The sequence below is a fragment of the Phycodurus eques genome, chromosome 5 (genome assembly GCF_024500275.1).
Source record: "Phycodurus eques isolate BA_2022a chromosome 5, UOR_Pequ_1.1, whole genome shotgun sequence".
Taxonomy (NCBI): domain Eukaryota; kingdom Metazoa; phylum Chordata; class Actinopteri; order Syngnathiformes; family Syngnathidae; genus Phycodurus; species Phycodurus eques.
In genome coordinates, this window is record NC_084529.1 from 3,408,151 (window position 1) to 3,423,063 (window position 14,913).

The 14,913-nt window shown below is 44.5% G+C and overlaps 1 protein-coding gene across 5 annotated transcripts; it reads right to left on the minus strand.

Annotated features, from left to right (window-relative positions):
• Positions 1–276: 276 nt before the first annotated feature.
• Positions 277–14,623, minus strand: rfwd3 (ring finger and WD repeat domain 3). 5 transcript variants are annotated; one of them, XM_061677582.1, is made up of 14 exons: positions 13,883–14,623; positions 12,675–13,518; positions 10,075–10,331; positions 9,162–9,424; positions 9,035–9,093; positions 8,742–8,945; positions 7,804–7,895; positions 7,609–7,723; positions 7,320–7,530; positions 7,048–7,198; positions 6,804–6,980; positions 4,944–5,158; positions 2,643–2,857; positions 277–810 (listed from the first exon to the last, which is right to left on the minus strand). In XM_061677582.1, exons 3-14 carry the CDS (start codon positions 10,329–10,331, stop codon positions 667–669), a joined length of 2,103 nt encoding a protein of 700 aa, XP_061533566.1. In that variant the 5' UTR covers positions 12,675–13,518; positions 13,883–14,623; the 3' UTR covers positions 277–666. The 5 variants fall into 5 exon arrangements, with proteins under 5 accessions (XP_061533566.1, XP_061533567.1, XP_061533568.1 ...); XM_061677583.1 differs by having other exon boundaries at positions 12,675–12,770; positions 12,875–14,623; XM_061677585.1 differs by adding an exon at positions 1,046–1,119 and having other exon boundaries at positions 720–810; positions 12,675–14,623.
• Between the last annotated feature and the right edge of the window lie 290 nt (positions 14,624–14,913).

The window sequence follows — 14,913 nt, forward strand, 5'->3', positions numbered from 1 at the left end:
TATGTATATATATATATATATATATATATATATACACATGTATGTATATGTATGTATATATATATATATATATATATATATATATATATATATATATATATACACATGTATGTATATGTATATATATATATATATATATATATATATATATATATATATATGTATGTATATATATGTATATATATATATATATGGAAAATTTTATGAAAATGACCCTGAAACTCCATAAACTCCATCTGCTTTGTTGGACTCCGACACTTCAAACCAGACTGAAAATATCTTTTTTTTTTTTATTCACTTGCTCGAGAAACAATGAAATGACACGTATAAAACAATCGTACATCATGGTACAGACATCGTGCACATAGACAACATTTGAAGACATGAAAAGTTTTGTAAGGGTGGCTTGCTGTACAAACCACTGATGACCACTTTAGGCTGGTGCTGAGTCCAAGGCCGCTCGGACATGAGGCGTCTGTTGAAAGACCCTGAAACCTTCTCTTTCCTTCCTCCCATTAAAAAATTCGAGGATTTCATATCCAGATGTGCAGTACCGTCCATAAAAAGTGGGGGAGAACGAACGGCTAACATGATGATCAGAGTCTACCTGGCGCCGCCTCGCGTCCACTTTTGGTTTTAGCGCTTCGTCGGAGTCTTTGCGCTCGTTCACTTCCACTTGTAGAGCTTTAGCATCTTCTCCGTCAGCGAGGCCAGGAAGTGCTCGCCATTCACCGTGAACGGAGAGATGTCCAGCACGGGCAGGTCGGCCGGAAGCTTCTGCAGGAGTGCGCCGCTGGACACCTCCCACACCTGACAATCAAGTGCAAATATTCAGTTCATTTATTCGAGAGCCACAGGAAGTAGCAGATCTTCAAACAGAAAGTGGAGCTTCAGGACTCGTACATCAAAATCACTTTCCGCATTGTAATGAATTGAAATTCCATTAATCGGTTCCAGCGAGAAAAACAGCACTGTATTGTCTAAAAACATAAAAGAGAATGTCAAGAAATAAACTGGTTTTAAAAAGTGCAATTACTGTACATACTGTAGATTCATGTCTTTAAGGGGCGTGGCCTAGTGAATGGAGTCAGGTTCACCTGTTAGTCTGCGTGTGAGCGTCTGGGAGTGCACAGTAGACAGTCATGACATCATTAAATAGATATAGAAAAACTATCCATCCATACATTTTCCGTACCACGGACGTGCTGGCGTCTATCTCAGCTAACTAGATTAAAAAAGTTCATTTCATTAATTGGAGGCTTTGTGATTAATGAATCTCAAGTCATCACATTTTAATCATTGAAGAATATTTGTCCGAAAAAGCAACACGGCTTAAATTAAATGGTGACGACAGAATGAAATAATTGACACAGACGAATATTGTTAACTCTGGACAAATTTAATTAATTGCATTTCAAATATAGAAAGGTAGAACAATTAAGAGAAAATATTCCTGGCTAAAATTAAACACCTATAGTTAAAGTGCCATTTTAGGACAGGTTTTTTTTCCGCCCCTTCAAGAACAGCATTGCCAGTTGAAAAGTTGGACCACATGTCGGAGGGTTAAAGTGCTTCCATTGGTGCACATCCACAATTTGCACGCTCATCAAGGCTTCCGTCGGATATTTTTAGTTTTTTTTTTTTTTTTTTTTTTTTTTTTTTTTTAAATGAAATTTGTCTCCCGTCTGTCCTAGCTAGCACCACTGTTTCATCCAATTTCCATTTTCAATTCCGTTTTGGCAGCAAGAGCTTTGACGTGCGCGTCAGTGTAATTGCCGTACCAGGAAACCGTGCACTGACAAAGGTTCGCATCACGTGGAACAAAATTAAATTAAATCATGTTATTTTTTTAACTAATTATATTTAATTGGGATTAATGCGTTACACCCCCAAAAAAATACCGATTTTGTCACAATTGAATGCTGCCCCTTCTGGTGTGCCCACCTTGGCCACATGAGGGCAGTATAAAACAGACAGATTTACTTTTCACCGACGGGCAGGACACAGTAGGTGATGTTGGGGGACACCACCTCATCCACATGCACCACCAGCACCCGGGCGCCCCAAGGATGCGCCCTCTCTCCGCTGCTCTTCTCTCTCTCTCTCTACACGAACGACGACACATCAACGTACCCGACAGTCAAACTCCTGAAGTTCGCATACGACACTGCAGTTATCGGCCTCATCTGAGACGGCGCCGAGGATATAAGACGCCAACAGGTCGCGTAGTCTCTCGAAAATAAAGAGCCAGCTGATCAGCCTCAAGGTGTTTTATGTATTTTCTTACTTCAGGGAGATAACCACAAAAGTCAGAAGTAGTGCGCCCTGAAAAGAAAGCCAAACTATAAATCTCTCCAAGTTTTTTGTTTTTGTTTTTTTACATCAGTGATTTCAAACAATACAAGGTCCTACATTGCTAGCGGGGCCTTTCTTTAGGCAGTTGCTTGGCTGTTTTAACTCCCCAAGGTGTAATTCTTATGTTATCTTCAAGTGTTATTTAAATGGCGAGTTTTGTGAGTTTTTCGGTGAATAGATTCCACATAAAAAAAAACAAATAAGTCACTTTGTGACTTGCAAACCACGAATATGCAGCACCAATTTGTAAAGATCATTTGCGGCCGCCGTGCATTTTCCGGGCGTACCATGGTCGATTGCGACGCCTCGTCTCCGGCGCACACCAGAGCTCCGCCTCCGTGCGGGCCGGCAAAGATGGCGTTCTTGGTGAGGAGTTTGCAGGACGAGCCGGCGCTGAAGGTCTGGACGGGCGAGCAGGAGCAGCCGGGCGGCTCGCCGGCATCCTGCTGCGGGGTCCGCGTCAGCGCCATCAGGACGCAGCGCACCGTCGGGTGACCGCGGCCTGCGGGGACGGTGCGAGCCAGCAAAGATTTATTTGTATAGCACCTTTCACCAACATAATGACACAAAGTGCAGGACGTAGGACAGTACAGTGGACCCCCGCATACTTGCAGACTGACAGCTGCGGATTCACATATTGGTGGTTTGGTTTATCCCCACTTAAGACAATTTTGGGTTTATTTATTTAAAAATAAACACCACCCCAATGCATTTATAATGAGAGTCAATTATCCACAGATGTTCGCTTTTGGCGGCCTGGTCCACTGCACTCACAAAAAGCTTGAATTATTGGGCTTTGGGGTGAAATTTCAGGATGAATCTCAAATGCGCAGAAAGAAAAGGCCTACAGTGGTGTGCGTTATGGACAAATTCTACATCCTGATAACCATACTGTCATTTCCTTAAAATTACACGAAATTTATGGCAATGTTCTTTTCTACATTTTGGAGAGGAGAAAAGCAAATGAACAAAAGATAAATAAAAATACAATAAAACAAATATCCAGTGGGGGAACGAGTGGTGCCTTGACATACGAGTTTAATACACCTATACGTTTTATGTGTTATTAATAAGGAAATATAGAGCTCTAATATCGTCCTGTGTAAAAACAGTAATAACGTACATACATTGAATTTAAAGAAAAAGTTTGTGCATCATGAGTTAATGCTTCAATTCAATTCATTGTCTGCGCCTTCTGGCATGCCCACCTTGGCCACCAGGGGTAGTATAATAAATAATTCCACTTTCTGTACCGCTTACCCGCACGCGGGTTGCGGGCGTGCTGGCGCCTATCCCAGCTGACTCCGGGCGAGAGGCGGGGTACACCCTTAACTGGTCGCCAGCCAATCGCAGGGCACATAGAAACAAAACCATTTGCATATATGGGCAATTTAGAGTCTTCAATTAACCTGCTGTGCATGTTTTTGGAATGTGGGAGGAAAACTGAGTACCCGGAGAAAACCCACACGGGCACGGGGAGAACATGCAAACTCCACACAGGCGAGGCCGGATTTTATTTTTTTATTTGAAAGTAAACTTCAGCTGGGAGAGGCATTAAATAGCCTGAAGTCGCTTTTTTGGACGAACCATTCACCATCTGCCCAAATGCTGCTTACTGCAAAGTGAGATCAATTCAGTGCCACCTTACAGCGCTCGTATCTGAAGTTTACGCTCACAAGTCAACGCAAACAATCGTTGGGACGATGGCTTTCGAAACCTCGTGAGTCGCGTCACTTGTATTTCAAGGCATTAGCGTGTCTGGCAATCCGACCAGGTTTCCAGGAATGTACGTTGTATATTGAAATATATGTCTTCACTGATGCCAACTTGACACTTTCAGGACTCTATAGAGTGTGACCTATTTGGGCACACATGCGACCTAATGGGTTGTAGGGATGTGTTGTCGTCAACAAATTGGCTCTTACGTCTGTTTTTTGGGGTTTCCCCCCCCCCCCCCCCGCATGCTACAGTGGACAAAATGAACCATCAGTTGCATACAGAAATTGCAGTGTTCAAAGAACAAAACCAACATATTATAAATCAGGAATGCTCAGCTTCACATTGGCAGGTGCCACTCTCATACCTTTTTAACAACAAGACTTTTCCTTTTCTTCCTTTTAATGTCTACCATCCTCCACAAAGAATGCTCGCAAAGACACGTGGTAACAAAGAGTATGAGCATCTCCAAGGCTTTCTTGGATTTGGTGATGCCAAAATGCTGAGCGCGTTGTTGTTCTGATAACTCGTGACGAATCACACAAGTGGGTGAGCGGAACACATATGTCTTGACCTCCGCTGAAACCCTGAGCCCGATGGACCGAACCCCGGAGTTCCATTGAACCCAGGCTAAGAACCACTGTCTTGAATAGAATAAATAAAGAAAAAAATGGATGGATGGATAGTCCTCATTTCTTTACTTGCGTCCATGTATTTTCAAGACCAATCTTTGCAGTGCGTGTGTCACCTTCGTCATGTTCTCTTTAATTATGCATGATATCAACCTCATTAAGCAGCAAATATTTTGCGACATCTCCTGAAAATGAGTTGACAACTGGTCGTCCTGCGCGGCTATGGCGGCGGCGTCTCACCGGCTCGGTACGTGACCAGGCAGTGTCGGCTCTCAGTCTCCACCTGGATGTCGGTGCAGCTTCCCGCCTCCAGCGGCAAGACGTGCGGCTTGTACGTGCTCTCGCCGACGTGCTCCCAGAAGTAGCCGCCCTCCAGCGTGCCGGCGATCAGTCCGCCGCACGGGAACGAACTGGACGCCGCGCGAGGGATGTAGCACAGCGAAGCCACCGGCGCCCTGAAACAACAAGTCACAGATTTCGTTTTTTGATTTGTAGGAAAACACTTTGTTAACAAAAGACAAATTTAAAAAAAAAACAAATAAATAATAAATAAAATAAAAATGCTACAAAGAGGTACCAAGAAAGGACACGTGTTAAAGAAAAAGGATATGTGCCTTTTTATTTATTGTGTATTGTTTGTTTGTGTTCCATGACTACTTGCTGTCCGGGACCAGGGCACGCTTGTAAGCTTAAGCTCAATGAGGCCATCCTGGTTAAACAAATTCAAATAAAATTAAATAAATACAAAGTTGGAGAAGAATTACAAGTAGTTGAAAATGTTGGAGTTACAAAGAAGTTGAAGAAAAAGCTTAGGTTGAATGAGTAGAAGGAGTTGGAAATGAAATTGAAGTAGTTCAAGTTAGAGTTAAAAGAAAAAGTTGAACAAATAGAATGAGTAGAGGCTGAAAAACGTAGGGTAGGAGGTAGAAAAGGTAGTATTAGTTGAAGTACTTGAACAAGTTGACGAAGTACAAACCCCAAATTCCAATGAAGTTGGGACGTTGTGTTGAACAAATAAAAACAGAATACAATGATTTGCAAATCATGTTCGACCGAAATTTAATTGAATACACTACAAAGACAAAGATATTTAATGTTCAAACTGATCAACTTGATTGTTTTCAGCAAATAATTGTTAACTTAGAATTTGATGGCTGCAACACGTTCCCAAAAAGCTGGGACAGGGTCATGTTTACCACTGTGTTATATCACCTTTTCTTTTAACATTCAATAAACGTTACCCATGCCATTGGCACTAACACAGCCCCATACCATCACACATGCGGCTTTTGAACTTGGCGTCCATAACAGTCCAGATGGTTCTTTTCCCTCTTTGGCCCGGAGGACACGACGTCCACAATTTTCCAAAAACAATTTGAAATGTGGACTTGTCGGACCGCAGAACACTTTTCCACTTTGCATCGATCTATCTTAGATGAGCTCGGGCCGAGAAAAGCCGGCAACGTTTCTGGGTGTTGTTGACAAATGGCTTTTGCTTTGCATAGTAGAGTTTCAAGTTGCATTTACGGTTGTTGCGCCGAACTCTATTTACTGACATTGGTTTTCTAAAGTGTTCCTGAGCCCATGTGGTGATATCCTTTACACATTGATGTCAGTTTTTGATGCAGTGCCAACCGAGGGATCGAAGGTCACGGGCATTTAATGTTGGTTTTCGGCCTTGCCCCTTCCATGCAGTGATTTCTCCAGATTCTATGAACCTTTTGATGATATTATGGACCGTAGATGACGAAATCCCTAAATTTCTTGCAATTGTACGTGTTGCAGCCATCCAATTCTAAGTTCATGATTATTTGCTAAAAACAATCAAGTTTATCAGTTTGAACTTTAAATATCTTCTTTGTAGTGTATTCAATTAAATATAGGTTGAACATGACTTGCAAATCATTGTATTCTGTTTTTATTTGTTTAACACAACGTCCCAACTTCATTGGAATTGGGGTTGTAGTTGAAGAAAACTAAGTTGAAAAAGTAGAAGCCCTAGAAGTGGTTGAAGAAAACAAAAGTACAAAAAAAGTTCAAGAAGTTGAACCCTAAGCTGAAGATGTGGAGCCGCGGGCGCCATTGAGAAGTCGTGAGCACCTGGAGCGCAGCGGCTGGAGCTCCTGCACGTGGGCACTGGTGTCTCTGACGTCGTAGAGCAGAACGGAGCCGTTGCTGAGCCCCGCGTAGACGTAGTTGGGGTCGTCCACGCACCAGCAGCAGCTCCACACCGGCTTCCCCGCGTTGTACGTCTGGACCACAGTGTTGGCCAGCAGGCTGCCAACGGAGGAGGTTACGCGCAATACACCAGATAACCACTGGAGGCCGCTGACGGGCACGTTACCTTGTGAGTTTGAGGGTGCTGTCCAGAGAGGCGGACAGCAGCAGTCCGTCGTTCTGCCGGTTGAAGCACAAACCTCGGATCTGAGCCCCATGGATGGGAACGTACTGACTGGACCTGATGTGGGCCAGGCTCACCTTCTTCACACCGTAGCCTGAGGGGCAGGAGTGTGGGGTGAGGTGACAGAGTAGAAATAAGAGGAGAAGGGGAAGCAGAGGCCAGCAGTGTCTTGCCAGGCAGGAGAGGAAGAGGAGGAGAAGGCAGCGCGGTCTTACCAGGCAGGAGTGCGGTGTGAGCTGAAGGCTGCGAGGCCAGCAGACAGTTGAGCGATTCACAGTGGGCCAAAACTCGGCAGCCTCCGTTGGGCGACACAATCACCGCATCGTAGAAGCTGTACGGCGCCACCAAGTGGGACCTGGGAAACCACCGAGGCGGGGAGGCGGCAGCTGAGCTCCCGCCAGCTTGAACCATCTTAGCTTTCATCTCCTGCTCGGACAAAAAGAGCGACACCGTCGGGTGTCTGCGGAAGACTTGGTTTTTACTCTGGAAACAGGAAGTACACACCTGCAGTTCCTGTTGAGCTTGACCAAACTTGTTGGTGATCACCTGAAGTTTGAGTTTGTACTGAGCCGATTCCAGCTCGGCCTTCCTCCTCAGAGACTGCTCCTCCTCCAGAGACCTGCACGCACACACGCACACAGGAGCTGAGCACGCAGCGGTCGGCAGTGAAGCGGCGCAAAAGCTCAACGGACGTTTTACCTCTTGAGGCTCTCGTGCTCGCTGTTGTCCATGACTCTCAGCTTGGGGGCGTACAGCAGCAAGATGTCTGAGCGCTTCGCCTTCTTGTTGCACTGGCAGCGAGAAGGAAGAGCTCGTGAGGACCTACATCACAACGCAGACGCCGCGCCAGGCCAGTAAAACTCAAATTTGAGTTCCGGGGCCACAGTCACCCCAATTTGATCTCAAGCGGGCCGGACCGCTATATTCGTGGCCGAATAAGCTAGAAAGAACGACTACTCCAAATGTTTCCCATTGTTTGGGGGTAAATAATTACAAGAACATTTGGAAAATATTCATTTATTTTCTATTATCTTGTTGCAAATCTAATGAGCAATCTAAAATTTCTAAACAAAAATTAGTGCAATTTCAGCAGAAGTGTAAAGCTGTTTTTTTTTTTTTTTTTTAATATTCAAGGTTTTAAAATATTTCTACAGTAGGTATACATTTTCACGGAACAGTAGTGCAAAGTTAGCACAGCATTTTAAATGAAGTAGGGCAGTAGTATTTTTAGGCTCCGGAAAGTTGGCATCTTTTAGCCTTCACAAGTGCATCAATATCAGGCGTCAAATCCTGACCAGCAGCCAATTTCAGAAAGTCATTAAGTGGTACAGTAAGTTGTCAATTAAGTAACTTATTTTTACTACAGTTAGTTACAGTTACAGACATTAGCCTGCCTATGGCATCTCAAAGTTATGTGGTTGCTCTAAATACATTCTAAATAATTCTCTTCAGGTTTACTTTGACCGTAAACTGCAGATGGCAGCGGCAAGAAACAAGTTGAAGCTTTTTTTTTTTTAAATTGTTCACAATTTGTCAAAGTGCTGCTCCACAGTGCTTGGCCATTAAAGAGGGTTTTGTTTCTGACAGACGGGTCAGCCAGGCGGCATGCAGACACCCGGCAGACGGCTGTCACCGACCTGCGGACATTTGGCAGCAGAGCGCTGAGAGGTCAGCCATCTCTGGATGCAGGTGAATCCGAAAAGATGTCCGCAGCGCAGGGCGGCGATGCGATGGTCGCCCGCTGCCGTCCACGCCTCGAAGCAGATGCTGCACGTGTCGCCCTCGCCCTCCTCGCTCTGGGACGCCGGCGCAGCGGGCGGCTGGAAACTCAGACGACGACGCTTCAACGTGGGAAAGAAATGTTGACTGTTCATCTGGACTCCGCATTTGTGCGATTGATCAGAACAGTTTGACCCCGTTGTCATGTTACCTGTACACCAGAACATCCATTACCTCCTCCTACTTCTTCCTCTCGTTGGACGTCTGCAGCTGAACACAACAAAGCTGAGCCAAAACAAAAGAACAAAGCCGTCTTCCAATCAGAAAGTGACACTCACGAGGGGGCGTGGCGGCAGCTTGCGGCGCCCCTGCGCTCTCATCGGAGCTGTCAAGGCGAGGGTGAGCGGGCAGGGCGGGTAGGGCTGGATGGACGGCGGCCGGCGCCACCTCACCCAGCTCTTCCTCGTCAGACTCGCTGGACTCTGTGCTGCTGGACGTCGGCTCGGCCCCGGCAGCGGCGGCGGGCGCTCGCAGCAGGAAGTCGGGGAAGGCTCTGGAGGACGCGGCGGTCTGGCTGGAGTAGTGCACCCGGAAGCCCTGTCTGGAGGCACCAGGAGGAGGCAAATCAGGAAGTTCCTTTTGGCCAAATATCATTTGGTTTTTGATCCAGGGCTCGCACCAGCACACTTTTTGGGGGAGGTACAGCATGACCATGAATGCATGCATATTATATGTAACAACAACAAAAAAACATTGGAGAATTTGAAATCATGAAAAAACTAATTGTTTAAAACAATGCGTACCTCATCAACACTCGTCATGCACGATGAAAATTGTCTGTAATGCTAATGACCAGCAAAAATTTTAAACAACAACACATTTACATTAAAATAATTAACTCTATGCGAAATGCACATTTTAAATAATAGTAGTATTATTAGGATTTCCCCATGCTGTATACAGCATAAAATGTTTTTAGATTTGAAAAAAATATATATATATTTTTTTCTTTTCTGAACAATACAACAGGCACTGCACGGCTACCTGACTTTAGGACCCTAGCCACTGGCTACACGCCGTAAAAAAAAAAGTAAAACCAACACAACTTTATTTTCTTGATGTGGCCAAAAGCATTTGACCAAAAGACAGCCTAATTACTACAGACATTCCCTGTCAGTGAACTTACAAATGGCGAACCACGAATATGCGGGCGATTACCGTGCAGTTTTAACAACAAAGGCATCAGCTCACCTGACCCGCCTCCGCGGGGGCGGCGACTGTGTGGCGACGGCGGCGCCCCCTCGGCCCGTACTCCTCTGACTGAAAGCCCAGGTGGCGGGAAGTCTGGGCAAGAACACGGCCCGCGCTCCCCCCTCGCCGCCGCCCGTGCCGTCGTCCTCGTCCACTTCGGTGCTGCTGCCCGAGTCGGAGACGATGAGAGATGCAGCGAGGACGACGGGAGGGCCGCCTGCGCTGCGCTGGAGGGAGTCCACCTCCATGGCCTCCATCTGGAGGGCGCATAGATGTCATCATTTCACTTCACAAACGCATCCTCGACTTCTGATTTCAAAACTAGTTGTCCATCAATTTGTTGTCTATTGTGTGTGTGTGTGTGTGTGTGTGCTGTAATAATATGGTGAGGTGATTAAACATTTTTATGGTTTCACAGTCATACCAGCTCTCTAAGGGAAACCCTAACCGCAATGTGGCTCCAGCAAAAATGAGTTTGACACCCCTGTTTTACACCATTCATCATGCAGGCAGGCCTGCAATTTAGTCAGCAAAAAGCATTACCCTTAATTCATTGCAGCGATGTTTTAAACTACAGTGCTGTAGAAAATCAAGCTAAGCGTTGCTCTTTACTTGAATTTGTGCCTGTCGATATTATTATGAGTGTGTGCATTAGCTATCCGTCAAGCTAAGGTTGGTATTTGTAGATTTCTTTCATAAAACTCTGACTTTTTGTTTCTTTTTGTTTTTAAGGTACTCAAGTAAGGTTTCTTTTTCTGCTAAAAACAAGACCCCAGTTGACCTTCTGGTAGTCATTGCTGCCATGTTGAAATAATTTAGCCTATAAAGCTGACTGTATCAGAGATGTGAAGGTGAGCAAATACACTTTATAGAAAATCTGCAATGCACTGAATACCGCGAGTGATTACTGTAATCCATGCACACAGTACAGAAACATGCACTTGTGATGTAAATTATAGTCCTCATGAGATCAAACTGCAGTAAAGGCTATTACTAACTCTCAAAAAAATATCAAATAGCCCTTGAAAGGTAGCTTTTTCTCTCGTTGACCCAATTACAAAACAAATATAACAGATCAAATCAATTTTTTCAATGATTTTGATATCCGTTACCTGAAAACTAGCTGCTCAACTTGTGTTAGGCACACAAGTAACTGCTAACGTAACCTGTTAAGTGCTAACCAGTAACTACTAACTAGTAGCCGATAACAACTGAGTGCTACCTGCAAACTACTACCTGCATATAAAGTTAAAGAGAGGTGTATACTTTTTAGATCCACCTGCAGCCTTGTTTTGTTTTTGCATTCTGCCTGGTGAGCCTACAGTATTGTGCTGTTGAACAAGTGGAAACAATGTAGTAGAAGACCATTTCTTGGGCCTGACTTTGCCTTCATTTGTTATTTTACGAATACTTTTTTTTTTATTATTATTTGATGTATTGTTTTAGATTAAGTGCTATTTCTCAGCAAAATTTGAATTTGTACATGAATATTTGATTTTGTTATTTTTATTTTATTTGACGTTCATCCTCCAATTTAAAAAAAACAAAAAGCAATCACAAGTCACTCATGAAGTACTCACTACTAGAGTACTCTTAAATGAGTACAATATTTGGCTATTCTACTACTCTTCTAAATAAGTGCTATTAAGAATGTGCTAATGGATATACAGTACATACTACAGTGTAACTAGAGATGAAAAGAAATTTTACTTGAAGTCTGGTAGGACTATTAACCTGCTCACGACAGTAAATTTAAATAAAAGGTATACCTCTGTTCCTTACTGAGCATATAGTGTTTTCTATCGAAGAGAAACTGTTTAAACAATAAATTAGAGCGGGGGAAAACAAAATGTGTGCTGGTTTTCACATCTGCTATAGGTTTCCAAGTATTTATTTGATTTATGATATAAATCGCCGACGCAAAGTAAAAAAAAAAAAAAAATTAAAAATTAAAAATAGTAATGGCCGTAATCGTAATTTTTCCAATATTGTGAAGCCCTCATTACAATTATTTTCTTTGAGTGTTTGTAATTTACAGCCTTCAAACAGGTTATCATATCAATAAAGATAACTGCTAAATGAAATGCTAAAAAGTAGCTACAAAGTACCTGTTGAAACAATAAATCAGAGAGGGAGAAACAAATGTGAGCTTAGTTTGACGTCTCTTATAAGTTTCCCTGCATTTATTTGATATTACGATGTATATCGCCGACGCCAAGTCTAAAATAAAAATAATAATAATAATCGCAGTTATTTTTCAACGTGAAAGTCTAATTAAAATGACCTTCTTTGAATGTCTGTAATTTCCAGTCTTCAAACAGATTAAAAAATACACTTAAAAAAAAAAAGAGAGCCAGGAGCTGCAGATAACTGCTCAATTAAGCGCTAATATGTAGCTGCATACAACGAACCGCTGTTAAATGCAATCCAATAAATGCTAACAGCTGGGCGTTACCGACTAGTCGCTAAACTTATGTGCTAACTAGTAGCTGCTAATGGCTATGTCGACAAGCCAACTAATAGCTGCTGCTAACTAGTAACTCCAAGACGTTCACAAGTGAGTGCTAACCACTAGCCGCTAAAGAGCATCTTCTGCTTACCGGTGCGGAAGTCAACGTATTCCAGGCGCCGCTCAAGTCCTTTCAGCTCATGGCTCACCGGACGGAGGGAGGTAGGTAGGTACGGCAGGCCTGCGACTGCTCCGAACGCGCAGCCCGAGCAAAAGATGGAAAAGTCGGTCGGTCGTAGCCTGACTAGCGCGACAACCGGTGAGAGATTCTCCCGGGCTTCTGCACCTTACTTCCTGATAACGACGTCCTGTTGCTGTTACGTCACGAGAAAGGATCGCTTTTCGTTGACAAGACGTCTCACACAACAAACCAAAATCAAAAAGACAGTAGGTCTCAGACGCGCGCGTTGGCAAAAAGTGCGTCCTGAAAAGTGTAGGACGGTAGGACATGTCATCATGTTTGGAATAATATGATGTCGATGTATTACACTGCTATTGTTCGAGGAGCAGTTAAATTGGATTCGTGCTGTTCACATTCTCTTGAAAAGCACATCGTGACGTCACTTGAGAAAAGTCGAGGGGCGCTCGTTCTCAGTTCTCGCCCGTCATTCCGTCACGGCCCGCCAGAGGGGGCGCGCATCCCACTTTGAGAATCAAATGAAGCGGAAGTCACGCAAATGGGAATGAAATCAAATCGAGTGAAAAACATTTCAATATGTAATACATTCATTTGATAGTATTCTAAGAATGTAAATAGTCAGAGGCAACGAAAAAGCTGAGACTTTTCTGCACAAAAAAACAAAAAAACTGGGGAAAAGAGACCACGACTGTTGTTCATTTGTGACCACCGGAGGGCGCACTGACAACCACTTACCACTGAAATGGCATCTCATCCTGACTTGAGCTGCTACTCCTGATTTGACTCCTTTCGTAGTCTGAAAGGTTTGCATGTTGTGATGCGTCAGTTGAGTTTGTCAGGATTTGCAGATGAATATGGATATTTATGCACATTTAAAATGATTTGTAGATCTTCACGTTGTTTTGTAAAAGGTACATACTATTCAAATTGTACATCAATTTTGATCTGCAAGATGTTGAAAAGAAAAAAAAAGGGATTCCTTATCTTTTCAAATGACAATAGTTTATGTTTACAAATTGAGATATTTTCTGAATGTGCTTGTAATTATTTGCGGCAAAACAAAGGGTAACATTTTGGAATACAGTAGTTGTTATTTATAGCTTGTGAAATGAATGAAGTGGTCCGGCCCACTTGAGGTCAAATGTGGGCCCCGAACTGACCAAAGACGGAGAGGTCAAAAGGTTCAAAGCGACGAGGCCTCAAGGGGCCACCGATGTCCCGGCCGGTGTGGTCTTTTCCTCAGTTCAATATTTTTGGGCAACCTTCTGTCGACGACTCATCGGTTCACACTGTCAAGGATTTCGAACCCACTTGTACCAAATTTCACACTTTGTTACGGCCTATCTAATCCACCCATCCATTCGCGACGTAAGCGTTTTTGGCCCTCGGGCTCGGACTGGAGGCCATCCCGGCCCATGTTTTGTGTACGAGTCAAATGTCACCCGAGCGAAGAGTAAGACGAAAACATTCATTCGGAGATTTGAACAACTATGCAACGGAGCAGCGGCCCATGTAGACAAACGAACGTCGGCGCTTGCGGACAATTGAGCGCCTTCGGCGAAGCGCTGAGAATGCAAAACCCCACGCAAGAAAAGGAGCGCAAATGCCACACGGGCAGGCGGGCAGCCGAGATTCAAACCCAGAACCGAGACGCTGCGACGTGCGAACCGCCCAATGAAAACATCGAGACATCAGAAATAACTGGCATTTGAAAAACGACGAAGCGACGGCGGACGAAGCGGAATGCGGACGCGCCGATCGTCGGCAGCGGTATCCGTCGCCCGGACCGACCGGTCCGACCGGTCCTCGTGTCGCGCGTCACCAAAGCGAAAGGAAAAACAACCGACGGTGACGACGTCTCGCTATTTGTGGCAAATTCCACAGCGGGACTTCGGTGAGGCGCTCGCTCGCCGTTTGCTGCTCAGGCCGCAGGTCGCTGAGGACGTTCTCGCCATCCATCCGTTTTCTGAGCCGCTTCTCCTCACAAGGGTCGCGGGCGCGCTGGAGCCTATCCCAGCTGTCATCGGGCAGGAGGCGGGGTACGCCCTGAACTGGTTGCCAACCAATCGCAGGGCACATACAAACAAAAACAACCATTGGCACTCACATTCACACCTACGGGCAATTTAGAGTCTTCAACCGACCTACCACGCTTTCTTTTGGGATGCGGGAGGAAACCGGAGTACCCCAC

What these genes read in the sequence shown, in the direction of transcription:
- rfwd3 (XM_061677582.1), bottom strand. Translation starts at nt 10,331, where the DNA reads ATGGAGGCCATGGAGGTGGACTCCCTCCAGCGCAGCGCAGGCGGCCCT. An exon ending in CCCCCGCGGAGGCGGGTCAG is followed by an intron (nt 9,425 to 10,074) that starts GTGAGCTGATGC and finishes TGGTGCCTCCAG; the next exon opens with ACAGGGCTTCCGGGTGCACT. An exon ending in TCACACCGCACTCCTGCCTG is followed by an intron (nt 7,199 to 7,319) that starts GTAAGACCGCGC and finishes CCTGCCCCTCAG; the next exon opens with GCTACGGTGTGAAGAAGGTG.